The sequence below is a fragment of the Eulemur rufifrons genome, chromosome 6 (assembly GCF_041146395.1).
Source record: "Eulemur rufifrons isolate Redbay chromosome 6, OSU_ERuf_1, whole genome shotgun sequence".
Lineage (NCBI taxonomy): Eukaryota > Metazoa > Chordata > Mammalia > Primates > Lemuridae > Eulemur > Eulemur rufifrons.
Genome location: NC_090988.1, coordinates 59,819,174 through 59,844,925, shown reverse-complemented (window position 1 = coordinate 59,844,925; position 25,752 = coordinate 59,819,174). Strand labels below are relative to the sequence as shown.

The window sequence follows — 25,752 nt, the reverse complement described above, 5'->3', positions numbered from 1 at the left end:
TTTCCTGCACACAGACTTCCTTAGGCAGCTTAGTGTAGGGTTTAAGAAGACAGGCTCTGGAATCAAACTGCCTCAATTTGAAGTATAACTCTGCTATCTCCTCTGTCTTGGTTCTTCTATAAAACAAGAGTAATAACAATAACTCCCGGCCGGGCGCGGTGGCTCACGCCTGTAATCCTACACTCTAGGAGGCCGAGGCGGGAGGATCGCTCGAGGTCAGGAGTTCAAGACCAGCCTGAGCAAGAATGAGACCCCGTCTCTACTAAAAAAATAGAAAGAAATTATATGGACAACTAAAAAATATATATATATATATACAAAAAAAAAATTAGCCGGGCATGGTGGCACATGCCTGTAGTCCCAGCTACTCGGGAGGCTGAGGCAGTAGGATCGCTTAAGTCCAGGAGTTTGAGGTTGCTGTGAGCTAGACTGACGCCACGGCACTCACTCTAGCCCGGGCAACAAAGAGAGACTCCGTCTCAAAAAAAAAAAAACAAAAAAACAATAACTCCCATGTGTTTATTATGAGGATTAACAGTGCCTGACACATAAGTACTCATAACCACTATTATTATTATCATCATCTTGTTTTGTCCATAGCTTCACCATTCTCCAGGTTCTCTAGGTCAGAAAACTTGCAGCTGCCAGGTCTTTCTTTGACCCCTGGGAAGGGCAGTCCCTGCCCCATATCTTGGAGTCTGCCTTCAAAACGTCTCTATTTCTTCTCCATGGCTACCTTCAGTTCCTCCTTCTCCCGTAACTCCCAGGTCCCACCTGTCTGCAAGCCCAGGTAGGACTCCCCCACACTATCTGTCACACTCACTTCCACTTTCATGTCTCTGTGAAGTCTTCCCCAACTTCCTGTCCCAGCTGTTACTTGTTCCTTTTTTTTTTTTTTTGGTACATATTTCTCTTGCAGTTCTTATCCTGTTATCTTTATATACACGTTCCACACCCGTCTCTACCTTCTTCGGGAGACTGCAAGCTCCTTGAAGATTATTCACCCAGTCTTATTCATCCTATATTCCTAGTACCAGCGAAGATCCTTGAATCAGGCAGGTGTCAGTAAGTACTTGCTGTTGGCATTTTCCTATTCCAATCTGTCACCAGTGTCTGGGTCATTGTTAACAGTCTCCTCTCTGGCCTCCTGGGCTCTGTTCTCAACTGGCTCCTCCTTCACTTTGATGCTCTTTCTTAAAGCATTTCATATCACTTTGTTGCTCAAACTTCCTGATGACTTTCTTTTGACTACCATGTTGTTTAAATTTATCAGCTTGGTTTTAAAGCTCCCTACAATCTGTTCCTATCCCAAATATCCACACCTTAGTTTTCCCAGGACACCCATTCTTCCAAAAACAAAAATCACTGTCTTGCAAATGCATCCTTCTCTCTTCACTCTTGCTTCCTACTCAAACTGGAATGTTCTCATTTTCCCCTCCACCATTGAAATCCCACTGTCTTATTCAGGAATCCTCTCACTGCCAGAGACTTCATTGGTCTTTCTTAGACTCTAACTTTGTGTGCCAAATAATTCAGCATTTAGGTATATGGTCCTGGGCAACAGTCATTCTCCTGACTGCAAAGCTATGCTCTGTGAGGGCAGTCATCAGTTAGGATGCTTTCGGTTGCAAGTCACAGAAAACTCAATCTAAATTGGCATACTCAATAAAGGGAATGTATTGGCTCATATAACTAATGCATATAATAGTAGGGCTGCCTTTGGACAGGACTCAACACTGTCCCCAAGAACCCATTTTCTTTTTCTTTTCTTTCTTTCTTTTTTTTTTTTCGGAGACAGAGTCTCGCTCTGTTGCCTGGGCTAGAGTGTTATGGCGTCAGCCTAGCTCACAGCAACCTCAAACTCCTGGGCTGAAGCGATCCTTCTGCCTCAGCCTCCCGAGTATCTGGGACTACAGGCATGCGCCACCATGCCCGGATAATTTTTCCTATGTATTTTTAGTTGTCCAGCTAATTTCCTTCTATTTTCAGTAGAGACGGAGTCTTGCTCTTGCTCAGGCTGGTCTCGAACTCCACCCGCCTCGGCCTCCCAGGTGCTAGGATTATAGGCGTGAGCCACTGCGCCCAGCCAGAACCCATTTTCTTTAGGTCTATCCTCTCTGACTGTCCCTGGGAATAGCTTCAGTGTTCCAAAAAGGCTGTCAGAAGCTCTCAGAACTATATACTTTCTTATTTATGCACATAGGAAGAAAAAGAAAATCTATTTCTCAGGATTCCCAACAAAAGGGAGATGGGTTCTGATTTGAGAGGCTCAGGAACATGCCCCTGCCTAACCAATCCCTGTGGCCAGAGGGATGGCATGGGCAGATTGACACACATTTCACTCCTGGAGCAGGGTAAGTTAGCCTCTCTATCCACATGGCTACGCAAACAGAGACAGGAACTGGTGGAAGGGAGGAGTGGAGGTGAGGGACACCCACAAATGTGCCTGCATACTTTTCTGGTATTTGCCACTGAACACAGTACCAGGCACACAACCACTACGCAATGACTGTCAGATGCCTGAAAAACACTAGCCTTCTCCTATGGGTGTTCCAATAAGAGCAGAATCTAGACTTCTGTTCCTTTGGTCACCAGTGTCCACTCCCCTAACTCCAAATGGTCACAACACCTCTGCTCCTCAGTAGAGTCCTGTCTGTTACAGACAAACATGCCCACACCTTTGGTTGTTTAGTTTTAAACTGTAGGCAAATTTCATCTTGGAGACCCAGGCCAGTCAGTGGCTCCCCCCGCCCCGAAGCAGCCCCGAGTCTGCACAGAGTGCAGGCAGATCAATAGCCCCCAGTCTCTGCAGGGCTCGGCCTCCTCCCTTACAGGGCTCCCCTGGGATCCAAGAGGGCTTCCCACCAAGGCTGACTCTTCTGGCTGCCTGAAGAGTCCTTTGGGGAATTGAGGTTTCTTGGGCCTTTCTCACCCTCTCCCTCCTCGCTCTCTAGTCCCTCCCTTCTCCTACCATGCCTCCTAAGGCTTCCTGCCACCCGTCTGCACATGCTCAGTGCGCTCACTAGCCACAGCGTTCCTGTGTCTGTGGCAACCTGCTTGGCAACCAAGAATCAGTTGGGCTGAGCCCCTGAGCCCCAACTGCCAGAAGGGAACTAAGTCTGAGGTGGAGGCCAGGAATTTGGGGCTGTGGGTAAGTCCTTTTGCGGTCACACCTGTGGACTTGGGCAGGGGCAGACCCTAACAGGGTTCTGGTGGGTTGGGGCAGTAGAGTTTGATTTTGGGCCCTGAGTGGCAGCTGTTGCCTCTGAACAGGCCTACGGAGGTGATAGCCCTGAGATCTCAGCTCACCTGAGGCCAAAATTAGTCATGTAGGTGACCAGGTTAGAAGAGGAGTATGTGGCTTTGGTTAGGGGTCAGTTTGTCATCAAAGGGAAGAGTGATTTTTATCTTCAGAGGAGAATGTTAACCTCTTTGGCAATGCCACTGGGGAGGAGGAAGGAGGAAGGAGGAAAAAACTAACATATATATTGGGCCACTTAGGTGCCAGGTGCTTTCCATATATTAACTGCAGTGCAGAGGTTAAGTGAGCACGCAGCCAGCAGGCTGTGAAGAAGGATTTAAAGCTGGGTTTCTCTAAAATCAGAAAGAGCTCTTGCTTTCAACCCCTCCCCTCTTTCCTAAGCTGGGGTCCCTGAGCAAGTGATTCGAGGAAGAAACTGAGGGTCTGCAGAAGCAGGTGGGGCCCTGCGTGGGTGCAGCTGTCCCCAGAGAGGCAGCTAAGTGCAGAGCTGGGCCCTTCCCCACCCAGACCCCTCTGCTGGCTGTGAGCTGCAGCTTGGGTAATGGTGGTGCTTGTTCTCAGGTGGTTCCTCGGAAGGCCATGGACTCCTCCACCGGACTTGGGATGCCTTTGCCCAAATACTGCAGCGTGGCCACAACTCTGAAGGCCCCTTGCTGGGACCATGCTGCTCCACTCTGGGACCTCTCCTTCACCTGCCCTTTTGCGCTCCGAGCACCCTGGCTCACCAGGCACCAGCCCCCCACAAGGTACGAGTCTCTGCCCCTCTGGAGGAAGTGGGATACCCACGTTTTCTTCCTTTGTTTCTGGCTCTTGGCGGTGTACCATGAGGGAGAGGACTTGTGTCCTGGGAAGGCTGAAAGGATTCTCTACTGTTTGGCCTGTGACTTGCACAGGGTATAAATGTATTACTGCAGCCTAAACTGTGCCCTCAGTTACCCCCAGGGTTGACCTAGCTTTTGTCCCGCCTTGTAGCAGAATCACGGATGTCACAGTTGGCATGAGTGAGAGGAGGCAATCAGGGATGACCAGTTACAAAGTTTCCAGCTCATTTTACCATCAACTATGAGACTTGCTGTGGCACCACATGAGAAATTAGAGTTTCTGTAACCAACAACTAAGGCGGGATCTCCAGGTACCTCCTCAGGTTCCCTCAGTATCCCTCAGTAGTCAGCTGTCTAAAGGGTGAATGCAGGAGGGTCAAGGAGCTCAGCGTAATGCACATAGGAACTGTGCAGTTCCAGTGACTCATGTCCATGCCACTCAACTCAGGCTGCCCAGGTTAGGGTCATGCCAGCTGGAATGGTCTTTAATCGCTCCCTTTCTTGATTCATCTACGTGGACTATTGTGTTCAAGGCCGGAGTTAAGCATCTTTGTATTCAGCCATGCCCATGAAGTTAACAGCTTCTTCAAAAACCGAAACCCTGACTCAACAACTCCCCCAGGCCAACTGGCCTTGCCCACAAAATTTTCCAGAACTAGCTTCTCCTTTTACTGTCCCACGACTCCTCAGTTAGTTCCTCTGTGTTGTCCCTGCTAGATAACTTCCTCATCCCTCTGACCCCACAGTGTACCAAGTGGCCTTACTCTTTTGCTCCTTTGGCAATGCCATCCTGGAATCCACACACCACCCTAGCATTAACCTTCTCGGCAATCTTTCCTGTTCTGTTGTCTAGTCTCAGAACGAGCATTAATTAACTTGAATACATCACAGCTAATTACAGCTTAGTCACCTGGAAACAATTCTCAGTGCACAAATGATGGTTCCTGACACTATATTCTCCTTCTGCTCCTCCCAAAAGTTTCCCTTATCTTACCAGAAGTCACAGATTGCCACTTCCATGTGGATTTCTGTTCCACATACCCTCGTATATCATACATGTGCCGTGGTGCACCTCAGATCTAACTGTGAAATGTGTTTCTTGATGTTTTTAGGGCTTGGTGTTCTCCACCCCCTAATTCTGTTTGCTTTTTTCCAGGTGTGCCTCTTATCACCCGTGTCTCCACCGTGCTGACCCAGCATGGCAGGGGCCAGACTGGCTGGGAAGAGCTGGAGATGCTGCCGACACATGGGTCCTGGCAAGAAGGGAACCAGATGGCTGCTATTACCGGGCTCAGATAAAGGCCGCTCCTGAGGCAAGTCCCTGACCCCCAGCATCTCCCTGGCACGCTCCTCTGGGTGGGCCCTGTCATACCTGATGTGCCTTAGCTGCGTGTGTCCAGAAGTTTGGTTTTGTGGGTAAGCACAGACCTTCCATGGCTACGTTGTAGAAGCGAACCTGTGAGTGTATGCGTTTGCTAGGGCTGCATAATAAGATGCCACAAACTGAGTGGCTTTAACAACAGAGATTTATTGTCTTACATTTCTGGAAGCCAGAAGTCCAAGTATTGGCAAGGTTGGTTTTTTCTGAGGGCTGTGAGGAAGAATCTGTCCCACGCCTGTCTCCCAGCATCTGGTGGTTTGCTGGCAATCAGAGTTCCTTAGCTTATAGAAATACCACCCTGATTTCTGCCTTTAACTTCACAGGGCATTCTTCCTGAGTGTGTCCAAATTTCCCCCTTTTATAAGGACATCAGTCATATTGGATTAGGGACCTGCTATACTTATGACCTCATCTTAACTAATTCCATCTGCAATGACCCTATTCCCAAATAAGGTCACATTCTGAGGTACAGAGGGCTAAGGCTTCAACACAGGAATTTGGGGGGGTAGGGTGCAGGGAGGGTGGGAACATCATTCAATCCATAACAGAGAAGAAAATTTACATTAAAAGTACTTTCTTCAGGAAAGTTCAGTGTGTTGAATTATGGGCACCAGCCTAAGGGAAACAGGAACAGAACATGTTTGCCCATGTGCACACGTGTGCTGGCGTACACAGTGTTTGCCCACATGCACACGTGTGCTGGTGTACAGAGAAGCTCCTTCCTGGCATGCTGCCAGCCAGGCCTGGGCTTTACTTCAGTGGCTACTTACGTTTTGGGGATTTTTCTCTTCTTTTCAGAGTCAGATTTTGTGCATATGGATCCATGAAGGAAGACTAATGTGAATTCTCAAAAACTGCGAATTACAGAATTTCCAATCAAAAGTCATTTTATTATTTTCAAGTAAATAATGTGGAATTCAAAATTAAGTGTTAGCAGAGTTCTGCTCAAATACAGGTTCTGTCTAGTGATTTGATGAAAATAATTTGTTACCAGACTTCATTTCTCTTCATACTGAGTACTCAAAACAGCTTGTACGTTTAATTAGCTTAAGCACCTCTCCTGTCCTCTCTTTGATGTTATTCATTTGCTTAGCTAAGCCTTTCCTTATTGACCCTGAGGGTAGCACTGAGGGCTGCCCGATGGCCGCAACCACTCCTTGCCCATACGGGCCTCAGAGATGAATAAGAAACCATCCCTAGTTGCTCTTGGACACAGGAACAACATGTCTTGGGGTGTTGGGAGGAAGGGAGCACATTGGGGGAAGATCCAGAGAGGTTACTCCTGGGAATTGCAGGCTGAAAACTTGGTAGGAGGGAAGAAAAGCAGGAAAAGGCAGAGAATTAACAGGGAAAGGCTGGGAGTAATCAAGAGTTGCCTGTGGCAAGAAGAGGTGGAGGAAGAGCACCTGCAACCCAGTCTTGCTATAATTGGCTCCACGCAGCACCTGTCATTTTTAGTAGGTGGCCCTCACTGTAAGGAAGCCCCGCAGGGCCTGGTTCTGGGGCATCACAGGGAACCTGGGTGCTCCCTGTTGTGCTTTCTAATGCCAGATCTTATTCTGAGTGTTTTCTTCCCCCCAGCTGGAGAGACAGGGGACCCTGCTTGTGGAATACGAGGCTCCCCGAGTCACAGGCCCAAAGCTGCCAGCTCGGCAGCAGAATGTGGTCTTAGAAGAAGACGTCGTTCCGCTCTCACCATCTGTGGGATACGCACTGCACCTGGGGGACAAGGTGCTAGCGCCCTGGGAGCCAGACCGACAGCGATATGGCCCTGGCACTGTTGTCTTGGGCTTGGAGGCGAGAGACCCCCAGAGAGGTAAGGGAAGCTGCTCTGACTAATCGGTCCCCAGAAGGAGCCAGGCTGGTGATCAAGCCAGAGGAGAGAGCAAAGGGTGTCTCCACAGCCTGGGGGTCTTGGAGGCATTACAGAGAGAATCCCTTCCCCCTTGCCTGCTGTTTAATGCTGGAGCAGCAACAGATATACAAATCATATCTTTCAGATTATAAAATGCCTTTTTTTTTTTTGAATCAGGGAAAATGGCCTAAAACTACTATGTTGTTTTATGTACCATGGTGTGGTGGGGTTACCCTGGGTTCACACTGGAATTCATGACCCATTTGTCACCAAGGCCTCTGGGCCCAACAGTCCTCTTCTGCAGGGCCAGTCGGCACCATTGTAATCCAGAAAATGACAGGAGGAGGCTTCTGAGGATGCATTTCAATTTTGACATGAAATGGGCCTCTTCAGGTCACCTCGTAGTCCAGGGGTAGGGAGGCTCATGCAAGTCCACCCAGAAGTGGTGGTAAAAATGGCACAGGTGAGGGGAATGGAGCCTTTGGGGATAGGAGGACACTTATCCCCTGATTAGGAAGAGGTAACTGTAACAAAATGTTGCCCTTTTCTGTTATATAGCATCAAAGGAAGAAGAAATCACTGTTCACTTCTGGAATGGCAGAACAGCTAAAGTGCCTCTAGGTGAGGTCCAGTGGGTGACCCCTGCTTTCTGGAAGAAGGCTGTGGAGAGGCTGCACAAGTCTTTCACCAGGGAGCACCCCAGTCCCCCCTGCAGGGCCCCTTGCTGCTCTCTGCTAGGGCCGGCCACCGGATGCATCGCCAGTGGGCTTCCTCTGGGCACTCCGACCCTGTGCCCTCCTTGCCACCCCCACACCTGCTGCCAGCTACTGCGCCAGGGCTGCCTCTGCTGCTGCCCCTTGGCTGGCCTCACCTGGTGGCCTCTACCCAGGACCTCGGAGGTCACAGCCAGAGAACTTCCAGAGTCAGAGCTGAGGCCCACGGCACAGCTTTTGCCCCTAGAGGGTCCCAAAGAGGAGGAAGTAGCAGTGCCTGCTCCCGTGGCTCTTTCTTTCTCCTCCTCCTCCTCCTCGTCCACCTCCTCCTCTGAAGAAGAAGATTTGGAGAATGATCTGGAGATGGGCCTTCCCCAGAAACTGATGGCAAACAGCGCAGTCAACACAGACCCCATCCTTCTAGAGAAGTCTCCGAGGCAGAGTGGCCTCTGCCGGCCTGAGTGGAGGTATTGGAGGAGAAACGGGCTTGAGCCGCGCCCTGGGAAGCCAGGTATACCAAGGGTGTGGGCTTGTCTCATAAGGCAGGGACGGAGGCTCCTTAGGAATCTGAGGCACATGTCCACTCTGTTGGGATCGAAGTAATAACTTGAGAGTCTGCTTATGCGGAAGGGGAGACCGTGCTAAAAGGAAATGGCAGGTTTCCCTTTCAGGCCCAGCAAGAGAGGAAGGGTAGGCTGATGTCTGCGCTAAGCCTTGCACTCCTATTGAATGCCTGTCTTTTCCTGTCTTCACTAGTCTCTACTGACAGGGCGCTGCCACTGTTTTTGCCCCACCCTTTTTCTTGGAGGCCTTGATTTTTCTCTAGATGAATAGTCAGAATGCCTGCAGGTGTTGAATAGAGCCGATGCCCTGAGAAGCACAGACACTGTCCTTCAGCGCTGGTCAGCTGGCCCTGCTCCCCAGATGGCCCCCTAGTAAGTCAGCGTGGGAAGTACCAGGGCACTATTGTTCCTCCTTGGAGGCTGTGGTCAGCAGCCTGCAGCCATCCCCAAACTACACTTCCTGGAGCTGAGAACTGTGGGGCATGCCCTGGTAGGTTTGGGGATCTCAAATCTGTCATTGATCTGCCTCATCACACACATCCTGTCTAAATTCCCAGCGGGACCCAGAAAGAGTGGAAGCCCAAGTTGGCTGGCAGAGCTGTGTAGAGGAGGAGCCTGGCTCGATGAGATTCCTGGGCCCTGGGGTCACTGACTCAATGTTCAGTGAAGGGGTATTTGGGGCAGGGATGCCATGAAGGCTAAGGGACACCACTGCTAAGGGTTTAGGGATCTCCAGGCACTGCCCATACTAGGTCCCCTTGTGGGTCCTTATTTGAAGCCATTGCCCTACTTCTAGTACAGCTGCTCAGCCAGAAGGACGGCTTAGCCCATGAGGATTTCACCCTTGCCCCCGTCTTGGGCATGTTCTCCCAAATACATGGAGAACATGCCTGAGATGTGATGTGGAGAAAGGGGCCCTTCCCAGCCCTTGTCACAGATGCTGTACTGCCCGCCACAGCTAACGAGTGAAGATGAAGCACATAAACCCACGTGTGGGCCAGGGCTGGAGACAAACACAAGAGCTTTGCTTTTGTCCCTCCAGATTCTGTAATCTTTTAAGGAAATGTGCTGTTTTGCTTCTCCCAAATATGCTTGATATTTATTCGGTTCTTGGTATCAGTCTTGATCTGACAGTACTTGGTATTAGCTCTGTCAAGTACTGGTGCTTGACAGTCTTGAGCTCTGCCTCTTATGAAGCCTTTTGTGTGGGATCCTCTGCCCTCCATGCTTTGTTACTTCTGGTTATGGCAGCGAGAGGTTGCGGTGTCATTTTGACAGCCCTGGAGAGGCCCAAGTGTCTGTCAGCTGCCAGGAGTCATGATGCTCTCTTCTTGTGACTGAAACAGGACTCAGTCTGTAAGTTTTAAAAGTAACTCAAAAAGTATTACTTCCTATTTTGTTTTAGAGACGGGGTCTTGCTTTATTGCCCTGGGAGTGTAGTGCCTTGATCTCAGCTCACTATAGCCTCCAACTCCTATTCTCAAGCGATCCTCCTGCCTTGGCCTCCCGAGTAGCTAGGACTATAGGCATGTGTCACCACGCCCAGCTCAATTTCTTAAAACTTGTTTTTCTATCATCCTATTATCTCTTCTTCTTTGTGATCCTTCTTTGGTGCTCTTTCAGCTGGTGGCAGTTGGTTACCTTTGCTTCTCCTACTGGCTGTTTGAAAAATACATCTGATAACTTCCCCCCAACTCCAAATCTGAGTACCAGATAATAACCTTTCTCAAAAGCATAATGGCCAGAAATGATTAACAAACTTTATTTCTCTTTAAAAATAGAAAACAATGCTAGGAGCTTACAGATACTTAAAGGGGTTCAGTGATCCTTTATATAGTTCTACCCTGTATCAAGACTAATCCTATCAAAATTGTGGCATATTTGACATACTGACTTCTGGCTTTAGGAACAAGATGTTGCAACATCCAGAGAGAAGAGAAAGACAACAGACAGGAGAGGGTACAAACTGTGGGAGTGGGGACTCCCAAGGAGCTGGCTGTGAAAGCCACCAACATGAAACTACCACAGACCCTGCCAGAGGAAGCTGAACACAGAAAATTGAGTCGGGGTATTGTGACACATCAGAGAGCCAAGAATTCCCCTTAAAGTCCTGAGGATCTAGGTAAAGCAGAGTGGCTGGAAAGGGGCTTCTTAAGGATTCCTTGCACGGTTCTTATACCTTTTTAGGTCACATCCCCTTTGACAATGGCCTATTTTCTCAAAAAAATACATATAATTTTAGAAGGCTTGTAGAACCCAGTAAGTTCATCATAGGCTTCTGGGGGGTATAAGGATCCCCATTTAAACGACCCTTTGCCCTGTGGAGTTGGGCATGGGTCTGCTTTACTCGGCCCTCTGAACGCGGGAGTCTGTTCTTCCCTAGGAATGTTAATGTAGCTCTACTTAAAACTTTGTTTTCCTCATATAAAATACCAGTACTTTTCCTGAAGACAGACTTGTTACATTCAACATGAGATGAATCAGGAGGCAACTAAACTGGGAGATGTAACAATACTGTTGGCTTTGGAGCTTAGAGATGTTTGGGACACATCAATGACTTTTTAAAATCAGTTTTGTTTTTTTTTTTTTTTTGAGATGGGGTCTCATTCTGTTGCCCCAACTAGAATGCAGTGGTGTCATCATAGCTCACAGCAACCTCAGACTCCTGGGCTCAAGCAATCCTCCTGCCTCAGCCTCCCTAGTAGCTGGGACTCCAGGTGTGCACCACCATGCCCCGGTAATTTTTCTATTTTTTTGTAGAGACAGGGGTCTCGCTTTTGCTCAGGCTGGTCTTGAATTCCTGGCCTCAAGCAATTTTCCCATCTCAGCCTCCCAAATTGCTAGGATTACAGGCATAAGCCACCATACCTGGCCTTAAAATCAGTGGCCTTGATCCTTAACACATTGACTGCCGTACTAGAAAAAAACCTTTTTTCCTTGGGGCCATAGTGTTTTATTATGAAAATAGAATAAAAACTTTGAAAACAAAACAATCCTTTCTAATTTAATGAAAAATCTGTTATTTTTTATTGTTTTCTGTGCATGAGTTATATGCAATTAAATTGTCAACATTTATAACAATAAGAACATCAACAAGTAACATCTTCATGAACCAACTGCAGGGGTTTGCCCACGGGGCCACCCATCATGTAACATGTACGCTACAGCATGGCAGTGTGAGTTGCCTGTGTACCACGAGGCTCCCAATGTAAAGAGACATGTGAGGTTTACATATGCTTCATGAGGCCCGGGCTTAAAACTAGCATGAGTTAAATAAAACTCACATGGCAGTTAATGTGTTACAATTATAGTCAGCGTAAGACAATTTTTTTTTTTAATCCTATAGGAAACTAAAGATTAATGATGAAGTTACAAAAAGTTGCTGCCAAGGTCGTCTTCGATGGAAGGAACACGGTACAGGTCACAGGTGATAGCAGTGTAAGCAGCAGCATCTTCACCCCATGAAGAGTCCCTGCAGGCGAGCGCAGGATAGCACCTGTCATGAGGGGCACAGGAGTGTGGCAGTCCTGCCCCTGGGCTCCCTGCCAGGGCCCTGGTGAGACTGCTCTAGGATGCCTCTTCCACAGAATATACAAGGTGTGGTCAGCCTATTTTGGGCAGACATGTCCACAGCCTCTCTGCCATCTTTTCACAAAGCCTACAGTTGTTCATGAGCAACATTTTGTTTTACCTCTTAATACCAATAAAAATGAATTTTCTTTATTTCTAAATTTCTCCCTTTATTATCATTATTAACCTTTACTTGGAAAGCAAGCAGTAAAAACTGTTCAGACAGCATCATTATTTGTTTAGGCCAATGAGGATGGGGGACTTCTACACTGTCAAGGTAATACAGGCACTGAAAGAGACTCCAGTTCCCAGGATGGCTGACACAGTCAGCAGTAAAAGCAGGATTAATGTGTAACTATTAAGAGAATCATAAAGTGGCTTTATTCTTCTTGCTACTTAAAAAAAGGGTGATGTGATGGCAGTGATGGTCAACATCATACAGGGAAGACCAAGTCCACACTTTGTCCAGAATCGACTGCTACCACGTGAGTCTTCTTGGTTAAGTCATTTGAGCCCACAGTGACAGAATAGGTCCCTGGATATACTTCTATGTAGAGATCCTTAGAGATGTTCTCAGCCTGGAAGGAAAAGAGGATATTAGCAGTTGAGAGATTTTACATCCCATTGCCATCATGGTACCTCCACCAGGCTACCTTTGTGTGCCGGAGGCATGATGGGATGGAGCACTAACGTGGGAGACAGAGGTCCTGCCTTCAAGGCTCAGCTTGGTCACAGAATAGCACTGCCATTTTGGTAATTATCAGCCTTCCTTTATGCTTGTTTCCTTAGTTCTAAACCTGTGATAATACTTACCTCATAAATAAGCATGTGAAAACACTTTGTAAATGCTAAAGTGTTACAGGAACATGAAGGATTATAAAAAGAACATTCTACTTGGAGTAAGAATTAGGCAGAGGGAAAGGCTAATAGCCATTGTTTTGGGAATCAAAAGCAGACAGTGGCACTTGTTAGCACCGATTGGCAGTAATGGCAAAGGACCTTGGAATAAGGAGAACCACTCTTTTTAACTGTGCTTTGCTAAATTCATTACCAGGAAGACAAAGCATTTCTCTTCTCCTAAAGCTAAGAACAATATGAATGGATTCCATTTTGTCACTGAAGCAGCAGGTCAGCTGCCTGGCAAAGCCTCCTTTGGAGGATTGGTTCTCCTACAGTGCAAAACATTGGAAGCTGGAGTTAATGGAAACATTTTTGTTTAGAGCCCAACAGAGCACAAACCATCCTCCAAGGACAGACTTCACACATGGCTGGGAAGTGGGTCACGGCAGGTGTGCAGGCAGAGGGTGGTTTTCAAACCAGAAAAGAGTCTGTACTTAAGAGCCACAGTGACAGCTGGGATGCCACTACATGATTCTCAATGCTCGGAAGGAGCCACAGGCAGAAGCTGTCATTTCCACCACCACACACAGGGGAAAAACTAAACTACTGGCCAGCAGATTCCACTAGGAGAAATAAATGATAATATTTACACTTTTATGAAACTTCCACCCCTACCCCCTGCCTTACAGATGGATTCAAAGCCAATTTTTTCCAAAGCTGCTTTATGTTATATCCTTTTATGCCTGTACAGTTACTGCAAAACTGGAGGTCTATATTATTTAACTGATGCAAATGTATACAACAATGCCGCAACTATTTATTGGTTGTCAACTGTGTAAATAAACAAAAGTGGATTTCAGAAAATATGGCTATATCAGAATTGCAGAAAGCCAACGATGCTTCGTTTGTGTACAAGGAAAACACTGAGGTAAGACTGGCACCCGCAACTCTTAACACTACAGAACGTCAGCATTACCAAAAACCAGCAAGCGTCGGAGGCATCTAAGCCTTAACAACTTATATTTGTACCAGAAGCGGAATATTCTTAAGTGCTACTAACTCTAGTATATTCCAAATCCTGACTAGTAGCAAATTGTATACAAACAAAAAGCAAGAAATTAATTGCAGCAACATGCTGAAGTTCCTTTCCTCAGAATTCCAGCCCTCCCAAGTTCCCAAAAGATTCTCTGGGTTCATGATATAATGAGTACTTTATCCTAAAAATGAAAAACTCACTATCATATGTTTTTACAGAGAAACATTTGTGGAAAATGGAAACAAATGCTTTCGAATGTTTTGGAGCCTGATCTCACCAAATGTATATGTTTCCAAATTTCAGCAATGGTTTCTACTTTGTAAGCAGGAGGATCAGGCCCCTCCTGCTGCTTGAACAGATGGTGGAATTCCAGCAGGACCCACTGCCAGCTCAGCTGAGCTGTAGGAACTGAGACATGAATACTTCGCATTCTTTCCAACCACAACTATGAGTTCAGGCACAAAGAGTATCCCTGAAGCTTCAAGTGAAGGAAGGATACCAAGAAAACATAATTTAACACTGAACCAAAATTTTAAACACTACAGATGCAGTGCAAACAGAGAGCCCTATAGCAGCCAGGTCAACTGGTTCATGGGGTTGTAACGGTGGTGGAACCCAGTGCACTGGCAGTTCTGTACTCACAGGCTGGGACACCTCCGGAACATGCTCTGATATTTGATAGGCGCCTCCAGGACGAAGGGATGTTCTTTCTCTGTCTTTTCTCTACAGAGACAAGCAGAAAAATTAATCATGCCCAAGCTTTGACTTCTGGATTGTCAAGAGAAATTTTCTTCTACCTTATTAAGAACCAATCATTGTCTGTCAGCTTTTCCTAAGTTGTCACCTAAGTTATAAAGGCTCTTTTTAGTGAATTCTGTGAGGTATTTTTAGTCAGACACTGACCATGACTATTGTTTTATCCTTACATGGGCTTTGGAGTCAGAATCACCTGAGTTTAAGTCCTGTCTCTGCTATTTACCAGGAGGGACAGATGAGCTTCTCTGAGCCTTGGTTTCCTAGTCTATAACATGGGGCTGCTGAATTGCAAGGAAGATTTAAGTGCAAAAGTGACTGACACTTAGGCTCTCAGAAAATCTAATTCTGTTCTGGGTTTCTCCTAGGAGTGGGGATACTAGAAGGTAGCAGGCTGACTAACAAAGCCAATTGACACTTTACAGGGACATTGAAGAATGCCTCTCCCTTCCCTGCATGTACCCCTCAGGGTCAGGCACACGTAGGTAAGAGAGCATAGCCTAGGTCAGAAAGGGAGGCCCGGGACTCAGGCTGCAGCACTGCCCCTCACAGCCCAGGCCAGGGAAGGTGTGTAGGAGGTACTTTGAGTGTACTCAGCCCTCGCCCATGTCCCTGTGCCCACTCTCCCACCCTTTACCTAAACTCCTTCCCTCTAACACCTCAAGATGGCCTACAGGCTAGAGAAGTCAAGAACCCAACTTGTGGATTAGACTCAGGACTCAAGTTTGCTATCCTTGAGTACAACTAGGGTAGTTTTAGAACAAAAACAAAAAAACCTACTCTCCTCAAAAACCATGACCACCAACTCCTGCTGCATCAGTTTAACACATAGTCTTTGCCTTTGCCAGAATGACACAATAAAAGGTAAGTTTGCAGTGAGAAGTCTGTAATTGTTATTATCTTTAGGAAAAGTAATTTGTTGAAAAAGACCTTCTTTTTAAAAAATTACCAAAGACATGATGATTATTACTTTATAGTAAAATATGTAATTATTAAAAATTTTTCCTATCCCTAGATGTAGAAGAGGATATTTGAAGCTCTTTTCTTTCTTTTCTTCTTTTTTTTTTACATAGAGACAGGGTCTCACTCTATTGCCCAGGCTGGAGTGCAGTGGCTATTCACAGGTACGCTCATAGTGCACTGTAGCCTCAAAATCCTGGCCTCAAGTGATCCTCCACCTCCCAAGTAGTTGGGACTATAGGTGAATGCCACCATGCTCAGCTTGGAAGCTCTTTTTTTTTTTTTTTTTTTTTTTTTTTGAGACAGGGTCTCACTCTGTCACCCAGGCTGGAGTGCAGTGGCATGATTCTAGTTTACCACAGCCTCAAACTCCTGGGCTGAAGCAATCCTCCTGCCTCAGCCTCCTGAGTAGCTGTGACTAGAGGCACACCACCATGTCTGGCTAATTTTTTTATTTTTTGTAGAGACAGAGTCTTGCTATGTTGCCTAGGCTGATCTCAAACTCCTGGCCTCCCAAAGTGCTGGGATTACAAACGTGAGCCATTGCATCTACCTGAAGCTCTTTTCTTAAAGCCTGCCCAAGAATCCCATGGCCCAGGATTGCAGGTTCAACTAAGGATACTACGGTGGCATCAATCTTACATTTTAGACAAACTCCTATTTCATGTTCATTGTTCTAAGTTCTATAAGGCTGTAAATTTACACATTTCTGTTGAGCACTATAATGCCAAGTGACACAGCATCCAGTAATAGAAAGTCTAGCAGGAGCTCCCGAATCTAGGGTGTCATATCTTAGTAGGCTGAGGGCATGGCAGAGGACAGTTGAGATACATACCTGACCAGTCCCTGTGTCTGAGAACGTGTGCAGCTCCGACTTCCCTCTGTGATAACGATAGACATGGGTTGCCCCTCCTTCCTCTGGCACAGATGAATAATATTTCTAGAGAAGTAATGTGAAAGATGGGTAACCAAATAGCCTTGTCAAATTTTCAAAAAAAACCCTCTGAGACTTGGGCAAAGTATGGTTAAGGAGGGAGGCAGGAGAGCAAAGGTAAATTACCTGTCCTCTTGACAGGCCTCTGAAGTCATGTAACAAACCTTAGCCCATACAAAGTGGCTGCAGAGAAGGAAACAGCATTTGGCATTACTTTGCTGCCATCTGCTGCCTCTGCAGGGCAAGAACTCTTGCCAAGTAAAGGTGGGCAGGACCATGCTCTCTGCCAGGTTAAACAATTTTCACATCTTCACCCCAATATCAAACACACATATCCTTTCATTTCCTCCCCTGACAAATTCTGATGAACAGTGCCATGTTTACTGTCTAAGACTCAGACAAGAACACAGGAAGAAAGGGGTGTATTTCCCTGAGATGTAGAAATACAGCAGGAAATGAAACATAAACCCAAGAGCTATGCAGCTCTTCTCCCCATGCTTCCCATATGGGGGAGTCAAGGGAGAGGTCTTCAGTTTAAGAAGGATAACCCAAAGGATCAGAAAAGTTACATTTTTTCTTCCCCTCCGAGTTAACCTTAGACTTGCCCTTGATTATGACTAATGATGAGGACATCACAAGCCTGCTTGTTTTGAACATATTGTAGGGACAATGTCTGAAATATGTGACCAGAAGAATGAGAAGCTGGGAAAAGCACATCAGGGCACAGATCTAATGATGTATTTTAGGGGCTGGTTCCAAACTGTAGAGGCAAACCCAGAACACTATCTCTTAATTCCATCTCCAGAAAGCCAAAGGGTTCTGAGGCTTCATTCCACAATAGAGCCTTGAACTGAAGCATGAACTGAAAACCAGAGAGAAGAACACCAGTTTGCTAAACCTCAAGCCAAAGACAAATATTATTTCTTTTACTGAACCATGAACCAAGTGTTTAAGTTAATCACTTTACAGTAGGGCTGAAGTTATTGTTTTCTAAAACCACTTAGTACAAATAAGAACATAAAAATATTCTCTGAACCATATCTCATTGCTTAGAATCCTATTCTTTGAGTCACAGGGAGTTTTATAAAAGATGTAGAAAGGTTAGAGTTTCTTTTTTTTTTTTTTTTTGAGACAGAGTCTCACTCTGTTGCCCAGGCTAGAGTGAGTGCCGTGGCGTCAGCCTAGCTCACAGCAACCTCAAACTCCTGAGCTCAAGCGATCCTCCTATCTCAGCCTCCCGAGTAGCTAGGACTACAGGCATGCACCACCATGCCCGGCTAATTTTTTCTATATATATTTTTTAGCTGTCCATATAATTTCTTTCTATTTTTAGTAGAGATGGGGTCTCGCTCTTGCTCAGGCTGGTCTCGAACTCCTGAGCTCAAACGATCCGCCCACCTCGGCCTCCCAGAGTGCTAGGATTACAGGCGTGAGCCACCACGCCCGGCCTAGAGTTTCTTGAGATCTGAAACATATGAAACTGAAAAAGAGGACAGAAACAAGGTATTCTCTTTCTTCTCCCTTATAGACCAACATCCTCACAACCACATAGGACTCACAAAATGTTAAGACTGGAAGAGACCAGAGTCTGTTATAATTCCTATAAGATTGAGAGCGCCCTCCTAAAGGTAATTTCCTTGGATGTCGGCTGGTCTGCCTTCAACATTCCCTCAAAGTACTTAAAGATGATCTAAGTGTACGAATTTGAAATGAGGGACTTAAAAACCTTTGTTCGCCCATTTCAATGAATGGTACAAAAAAAATCTCACTTAAATCCCTCATGCTACAGTTTACGATAATTTGCTGGTGTTTGCCTCTCAATGGAAACCAAAAAAACAGACTGTAAAGGCTGGAAAGGACTTTAGAAATCTTAATTTAATAACACGGAAGCTAAAATACATCATTCGCTTCATGTCCTGAAGTGCTTTCCCCAGCTTCTCACTCTTCTGGTGACATGCCTTAGGTAAGGCTGAAGACTAACTGGCCCAAGGCATCATAGCCAGTAAGTGGCAGAACATGGATCTGATTCCTGGGAAGCTGCTCCTGCCATTAAACCATACTACCCTTGACTAGGGCGCTGCATCTGTTCCACAGAACCACCTTTGTCATCAACCACTGATGCGGACCAACTGGGGACACACTTAAAAACTACGTTACCAGGGATCTGAAACAAACATTAGAGGTTAAGAGCTAATGTAGAGATTTTGTTTCAATATATTTTGAAAACAGAGAGGCTCAGTTCCAGTTTAGAGTGATCCTAAACTTTAAGTTCAAAGTTAAGAAACAAAAAACTTAATATTTGACTTAATTGCTTTAGAATTCAGCAACTAAGGCCCGGCCCCATGGCTCAGGCCTGTAATCCTAGCACTCTGGGAGGCTGAGGCAGGAGGATCCCTTGAGTTTGAGGTTGCTGTGAGCTAGGCTGAGGCCATGGCACTCTAGTCCCCAGCAACAGAATGAGACTCTGTCTCAAAAAAAAAAAAAAAAAAAAAAATCAGCAAATAAGCTATTTTTTTCCCCACTATACTGAAAACTCAATGAGGGCAGAGAAATTTTCTGGCTTGTTTGCCACTGTATCCTCAACAATTACAGAGTTAGGTATTGAGTAAATATTTGTTGGATGAATTCTAAGTTGGATTTACCACCTGATTTAAGTCCTTCACTGATTATAATCTGCCCATGAAGGCAGGGCAGGGGAAACAGGTAGCCTTTAGATTCTCCCTAAATTATAGAAAGAACCACATTGTGATCCATCAGTAGGTGATAGCGGCATAGCTTTGGTTCACACCAACTTACCCCACACTGACTTGAAGTATAGTCCATGAATTCAGCCATTGTTCTGAAGGAAGCACTAAGGGTTGGGTGTCTCTCTTCTCTCTATTTGAATAAATGGCAAGTCACAGGTGAGATCTAGGATTCCCTACTGGAGAATGAAGCCATTTTGGGAACAGCTCCCTTTGTACTTTTGGAAAGGCCTCTGCAAGTTTAAGTCAGTAAGACAGATCTTATTGAGAAAGAATTCCAACTCTGAAAGACAGACACGCAATTTATCCAGGACCTAAAAGATAACGTTTGCCAGTCTTCCTTTAATATCAGATGGTAGCATGTAAGAATTTTTTTTTTTGAAAAAATAATCAAGGCTGAGCACTACCGTTATTTCTATAGTTACTCAAATGTAGAGTTTTCAAAGGACTTTTCTATTTATTGTCCTGATCCTTTCCAGCTCCCGCCAAGCGCAGGGTCCCCCAGGCGCTTGTGCAAGACGTGCCCCGGGTCCCGGCGGGCCCCCGCTGAGCCAATGTCAGGGCTGGTCCCCGGGACAGGGGGCCCCACCTCTCCTGGGAGACGGCGCTGGGGGCCGGCCGCCGGGCGTCTTTCCTGGTAGGGCATCTCCCGGGAAAAGACCCCCAAGCTGCCTCTGGGACACTCCAGCGACTGCCAGTCCACCGCCCTCCTCTTGGCCCGCTCCAGCACTTCTCGACCCAGCCTAGCCGAGCGCTGCAGGGAACGTCGGTCCACCCCGTTCAGCGCTGCGGCTGCCAAACAGTTCTCCATGTTTCCCTGGGTGGGCACAGACAGACAAACACCGGCGGGTGAGCGGGTTCACCGCGACCCCACTCAAGCTCTGGGTGGGAGCCCCGGCCTCGGCCGCCCAGGAGAACACAGCTCCACCTCCGCCCCCATCTTGCACTCTACTCGGTGCCCAGCTCTCTCCTTCCATTTCCGCCTCCGCCTCCCCCTCCCCTCGGTCGGGAACCCCTCACCCAGCCTGCTGCCGAAGCGCATGCGCTCAGCGCTCTCACCGCGAGGGAGGGCTGGGCCTGGAGCTCGCGGCGCCGGCGCAGCAGGCCATTGGCGGAGGGCGGGGAGGGGCGTGGCGACGGGAGAGCGCGTAAGGCTGCGCCCCTGCGCGCGCGCTGCTTGGCTGACTGCGGAGCGCGGGCGGCGTGCTGGGGGCGGTGCCCGCAGTGTCCGAGGAGTCCCTGAGCAGCTGACTGGCCTTCAGGGGCCTTCTCTGGTGCTTAACTTATTGAACCTGGTGCAAAGTCAGATGGTCTCCTGTTGGGCTAAAAAATTGTGGGGAATAAGACAAGTGCCTCCTGTGCCTCTTTCTGCTTGGTCTATATTTTGGGATATGGTTACGCCCACTCTTCTTTGAAGAGGTGATTGGGCTACGCCAAACAATGTGGCTGACAAGGTGGCGTTTGGAGAAGGGAACTCGGTCTGACAGCTCGGGATGGAGAGAGACGGAGGCAGGGCCCTCAGAGGGCGCCTGAGGAGTGCCTCACCCCTCCAGTGGGAAGTACGGATTCACACATCTCTTGGGGTTCGAGTCCCTTTCAGGAATATTGCACCATGTTTAAGTAAGGAACTGTGAGTCCTTATCTTTCACTCTACTCCTCTGGTTATTTGGGGAGATGTAGCCCAAGCTCTCACTGCTAATTAGAGACTCAGCTACACTACCCAGCGCCCAGCGAAGCAGTGATGCTCAAGAGGACCCACTGTAAGGCACCCTGCTTACTGGGGTCGCTTTAAGGGACATAAAGAAATACTCAGATTCAACAAATGGCTTGATTAACAGTTATGAGCTACCAGGTGAGTATTAGGATAGTATTACAACCTCCATCTGTACTTTTACTTGTACTAATTTCCTGCTTTCCCCTCATAAAAAGGATAACAATGAGTGAAACCCTTCATTATCCTTGAGAGGATTTTTATTTTCGGAGTATTTCCTTCAGTAAGTGTTTATCAAGTGCTTCCCTTAGAACTTAGTGGTCACATGCATAGGGTCCTGAATATTCAGTCTGGAGAGCTGGTTTAAATTCTGGCTCTGCCACATTTTTGCTGTGTGATTCTGAGCAAACAAATTACTTCTTTGAGCCTCACTTTTCCTCCTCTCTATGCCTGGTGATACCAATAGTACCAGCCTCCCTAGTTTGTGAGCTTTTTGAAAACAGGCATTATATCTGTCTTGTTTACAGAGTTTAAGGTGCATGTAGTATTTTATCTGTCACAGTAAGAGCTAACCAGAATAGCTATTGCATGTGTGAATTAGGTTGCTGATAGGATTTTGTAAGATAATTCCTTTAAAATGCTTAGCACAATGCCTTGCAAAGAATAAGTGCTCCATAGATTTTGGTAGCGTTATTATGTTCCACGCACTGCCCTAGGAGTTCTCGAGATTAGACACTGGATCAGACTAAAGGAGAATAAAAAAGAGGAAATGATGCACATAAAATCTGTAATGCCAGGAACAAAATATTCTGACAGGCCATAAGATTGATACAGATAAGGTGGTATAAAGCTTAGAAAGAGATTATTCTCATCTGGGAGCATCAAGAAAGGTGTTGCAGAGGAAGTAGTATTTGAGCTAGGTCTTGAAGGATGGCCTAGGAATTAGAGAAGAGGCAGATAACTGTTAACTGCTTTACAGTGTGTGTGTTTGGGGTGAGACAGAATTTGACCCTTTTAATTATTTATGGATTTCAAGATTCTGGATCCATAACTGTTAGCTGTGTCTGTGTAACTTGACACCTAGTAAATGCTCAATAAATATTAGCTAGTGTTGTTATCTTAAACATCAGACTTCAGCCTAGTCTCCCAGTTTGTCTTTCTCCTTCTATTCCAGTAATTCTAGTCATTCCAGCATTACTTTCTTTTTATCAGATCAATGCCTTGAAAGCTTTTCCAGATGTTCCCAATTGCCACCTTTGTTGCCATGGGCTTTTTTGTTTTTTTTAAATATTGTGGTACTTATCCCAATCCAATCTAAATTATATGTAGTGTTATGGTTCATTCTCTGTCAACAGCCTATGAACTTGAAGGTGGAAACTGTTCCTTATTTGTTCCTAAATATTCCAGGGCCCATTAGGTAGTGGGTGTTCAATAGACATTTGTTGAAATTACTCTGATTTAATTTTTAATTTAAATAGACCCCTGTTAGCCCAGATAAGAGTTGTGTGTTCTTGTGTTGTTTTGTTTGTTTGTTTTTTGAGGCAGAGTCTTGCTCTGTTGCCCCAGCTAGAGTGTAGTGGCATCATCGTAGCTCACTGCAACCTTGCACTTATGAGCTCCTGCCTCAGCCCCCCAAGTAGCTAGGACTACAGGCACACACCACCATGCCTGGCTAATTTATGATATTTTTAGTAGAGATGAGGTCTTGCTTTTGCTCAGGCTGGTCTTAAACTCCTGACCTCAAGAGATTCTCCAGCCTCAGCCTCCTGGAGTGCTAGGATTACAGGTGTGAACCACTATGCCTGGCCAAGAGTTGTCTTCATTTTTAAAAAAACAATAAAACAAAACAAAAAACTACCTACAAGCATGTTATTAAATGTAATGAATATTTAATTGTAACTGCATTTTCCCAGAATTTAATATTTAGAAATGTTTGGGAAAGAACACACTTGAAATGAAACTGAAGCCTAAAGATTGACACTAAATTAAATCTTTGCATGTATTTTTATTTTTCTATTTGTAAGTATACTTACATATGTATACATGTATAATTTCAACATTCATCCTCTAAATCACAGATTGAGAGAACCCTTTTTCTCTTTTTTGAGATTGAGGCCAGGCATGCTGGCTCACACCTGTAATCCCAGTGCTTTGGAGGCCAAGGTAGGAAAATCTCTTGAGGTCAGGAGTTGGAGGTTGCAGTGAGCTATGATGAGGCCACTGCATTGGGCAACTGAGTGATACCCTGTCTCTTAAAAAAAAGAAAGGAAGAAAAGATTGGTTGGGAATAATGATGTAATGTGATCTACCATAAGGGCCCTTGTGGATCAAATACCACCCAAGTTAAGCCAGGTACTTCTGAAAGCTACTAGTGAGACTCGGAAATGGAATAGTAAATGGAGGGAGGGCAACTAATTAAGAATGTGCCTGGTTGACAGAGAAATAAACTGTCAGTATGAGTTTTTCATGACCCCTCTCTTCACAAGGGTAAATTCAACATGGAGAACAGATAAAAGTTACTTGTCTAGGTTATATGTTTTAGGCAGTAGATGAGTTGGAAGAAGTTTTTAATCCTGAAATATGAGTAAAAAGATTGGTGCTGTAGTTTTGAAAAGAAAAAAAAGTCTAGAGAAGAGCAATGTAAAATATTTTTCTCTATGTGAAGAAGGAAAAAAAGAGTTAAAAACTCAGGATGCAAAAGTGGGTACCATGCCAGAGTTAGACAATGATTTATACTGTGCATACCAGAGAATATATAAATCATTTATTTGACAGATGGTATTTTTATTTCTTCAGCAGACTTAGGGGCTTTGGAATCATTAGAGGTTTGTAAAGTAGTATTACAGCCTGAGTCATTAGATCATTCATTTTGCATGATTACATCAACTCATTGGATTATTGTGGAATGAAAGAAACTCTATCAAAATTGTCATCTTGATTATATAGATTAAACAAAATGTACCAAACTTCTGAGAATTAGCTTCCACAACCTGTTAAAAATTGACTGGAAGTTAAAAAATTAGTTGCAGAGTAGGAATTATTAGAGAAAAGTTTTGTCATTTTTAAAACATCAGAGATTAAAGGAATAGTATTTAGGAGATATAAACAGTTGAAATCCATGTAGAGTTTTTTAAAAAGACTACTTTATTGAGGTATAATGTACATATCATAAAATTCACCTAAGTGTCTAATTTGGTAATTTTTAGTAGATTAAACAGTTGTGTCAACATCGCCAAAAGCCAATTTTGGAACATATTTTTTACCTGAAAAAAAATCCCTAGTGCCCACGATATGCAGTCAGTTTTCAGCTCCCACCTCTAGACCTAGGTAACCACTATTTTGCTTGCTATCTCTATAAATTTGCCTTTTCTGGACAATTCATATAAAAGGAATCTTGTAATATCATACATGGCCTTTTTTGTCTGGCGTCTTAGCACAATGAATTTTTCATGACCTCTCTCTTCACAGGGATAAATTCAACATGAAGAACAGATAAAATTTGCTTGTCTAGGTTATATGGTTTAGGCAGTAGATGATATAAACTCTATGTAGCATAATGTTTTTGAGGCTCATGCACATTCTAGTATATACCAGTACTTCATTCTTTTTTAAGGCTAAATAATATTCTGTTATATGAAATGTTAGGTTAATAAGTATGAAATGTCTGATTTCCTTAAGTACTAAGTTTGACAGTTGATATCTCTGGCATTTCATTTTGATACTTCTTGTTTTATTTTTATTGTGAAGGTACATCCTCAGTCTTGCAATCGCACGGTCTGGATTGTGATTATCTGTCAAATTTTTTTTAGAGCAATTTTTGTGAAACCATGGGTAAGTAAAAAATTTGTGTTATTTTCAAATATGAGTTTCCTCGTGGAACCAATACAGCGCAGACAGCTAGAAATATTAACAAAGTGTTTGGGAAGAATGTGGCTAATGAATGCACAGTACGTGGATGGTTTGAGAAGTTCCTTTTTGGTGATTTTAATCTTGAAAATGAGCCCCGTGGGTACCCTGAGACCAAGGTGGATAATGATGAGCTGAAAGCCGTAGTGGAAGCGAATCCATCTCAACCTACATGTGAATTAGCAACAAGGTTTGCTGTTGTTATTCCAACACTATTGGACCATTTGAAACAAATCAGCAAGGTAAAGAAGCTGGATAGATGGGTTCCATGTGAATTAAATGAGCATCAGAAGAGAAGGCGTCTCAAAGCTTGCCTTTCTTTGTTGTTGTGACACAAAGGCAAACCCTTTCTGCACTGTATTGTTATGTGTGATGAAAAATGGATTCTTTTTGACAATCCCGAGTGTCCGGCACAATAGTTGGATAAAGATGAAGTGCCAAAACACAGTCCAAAACTGAATATTAATCAAAAAAAGCTAGTGATGTCTGCTCGTCCAGCACTGGGACTATGCACTACAGCTTCATGAAACCCGATCAATCCATGACAGCGGATGTCGACTGCAACCAACTGGACGAAATGATGAGGATGCTTGTGATTAAGCAGCCGAGACTGGTCAATAGAAATAGGGCAATCCTCTTGTAAGATAACACTCAACCACATGTTGAGATCTTGCTGAACTCACTTACTGATTCTAATAATTTT

General features: G+C 45.2%; 2 protein-coding genes across 5 annotated transcripts; one reads left to right on the top strand and one right to left on the bottom strand.

Annotated features, from left to right (window-relative positions):
• The first annotated feature begins 3,140 nt into the window (after nt 1-3,140).
• C6H11orf16 (chromosome 6 C11orf16 homolog) lies at nt 3,141-10,701 on the top strand. Its single transcript, XM_069470559.1, has 6 exons — nt 3,141-3,151; nt 3,824-4,008; nt 5,240-5,396; nt 7,046-7,280; nt 7,878-8,543; nt 10,502-10,701. The coding sequence occupies exons 2-6, from the start codon at nt 3,842-3,844 to the stop codon at nt 10,699-10,701; spliced, it is 1,425 nt and encodes a 474-aa protein (XP_069326660.1). The 5' UTR covers nt 3,141-3,151; nt 3,824-3,841.
• A 502-nt stretch (nt 10,702-11,203) lies between these two features.
• AKIP1 (A-kinase interacting protein 1) lies at nt 11,204-20,484 on the bottom strand. 4 transcript variants are annotated; one of them, XM_069469539.1, is made up of 6 exons: nt 20,453-20,484; nt 20,022-20,249; nt 19,485-19,565; nt 16,590-16,694; nt 14,684-14,764; nt 11,204-12,743 (listed from the first exon to the last, which is right to left on the bottom strand). In XM_069469539.1, the coding sequence occupies exons 2-6, from the start codon at nt 20,241-20,243 to the stop codon at nt 12,600-12,602; spliced, it is 633 nt and encodes a 210-aa protein (XP_069325640.1). In that variant the 5' UTR covers nt 20,244-20,249; nt 20,453-20,484; the 3' UTR covers nt 11,204-12,599. The 4 variants fall into 4 exon arrangements, with proteins under 4 accessions (XP_069325640.1, XP_069325642.1, XP_069325641.1 ...); XM_069469541.1 differs by lacking the exons at nt 14,684-14,764; nt 20,453-20,484 and having other exon boundaries at nt 20,022-20,446; XM_069469540.1 differs by lacking the exons at nt 19,485-19,565; nt 20,453-20,484 and having other exon boundaries at nt 20,022-20,446.
• Nucleotides 20,485-25,752: the final 5,268 nt, after the last annotated feature.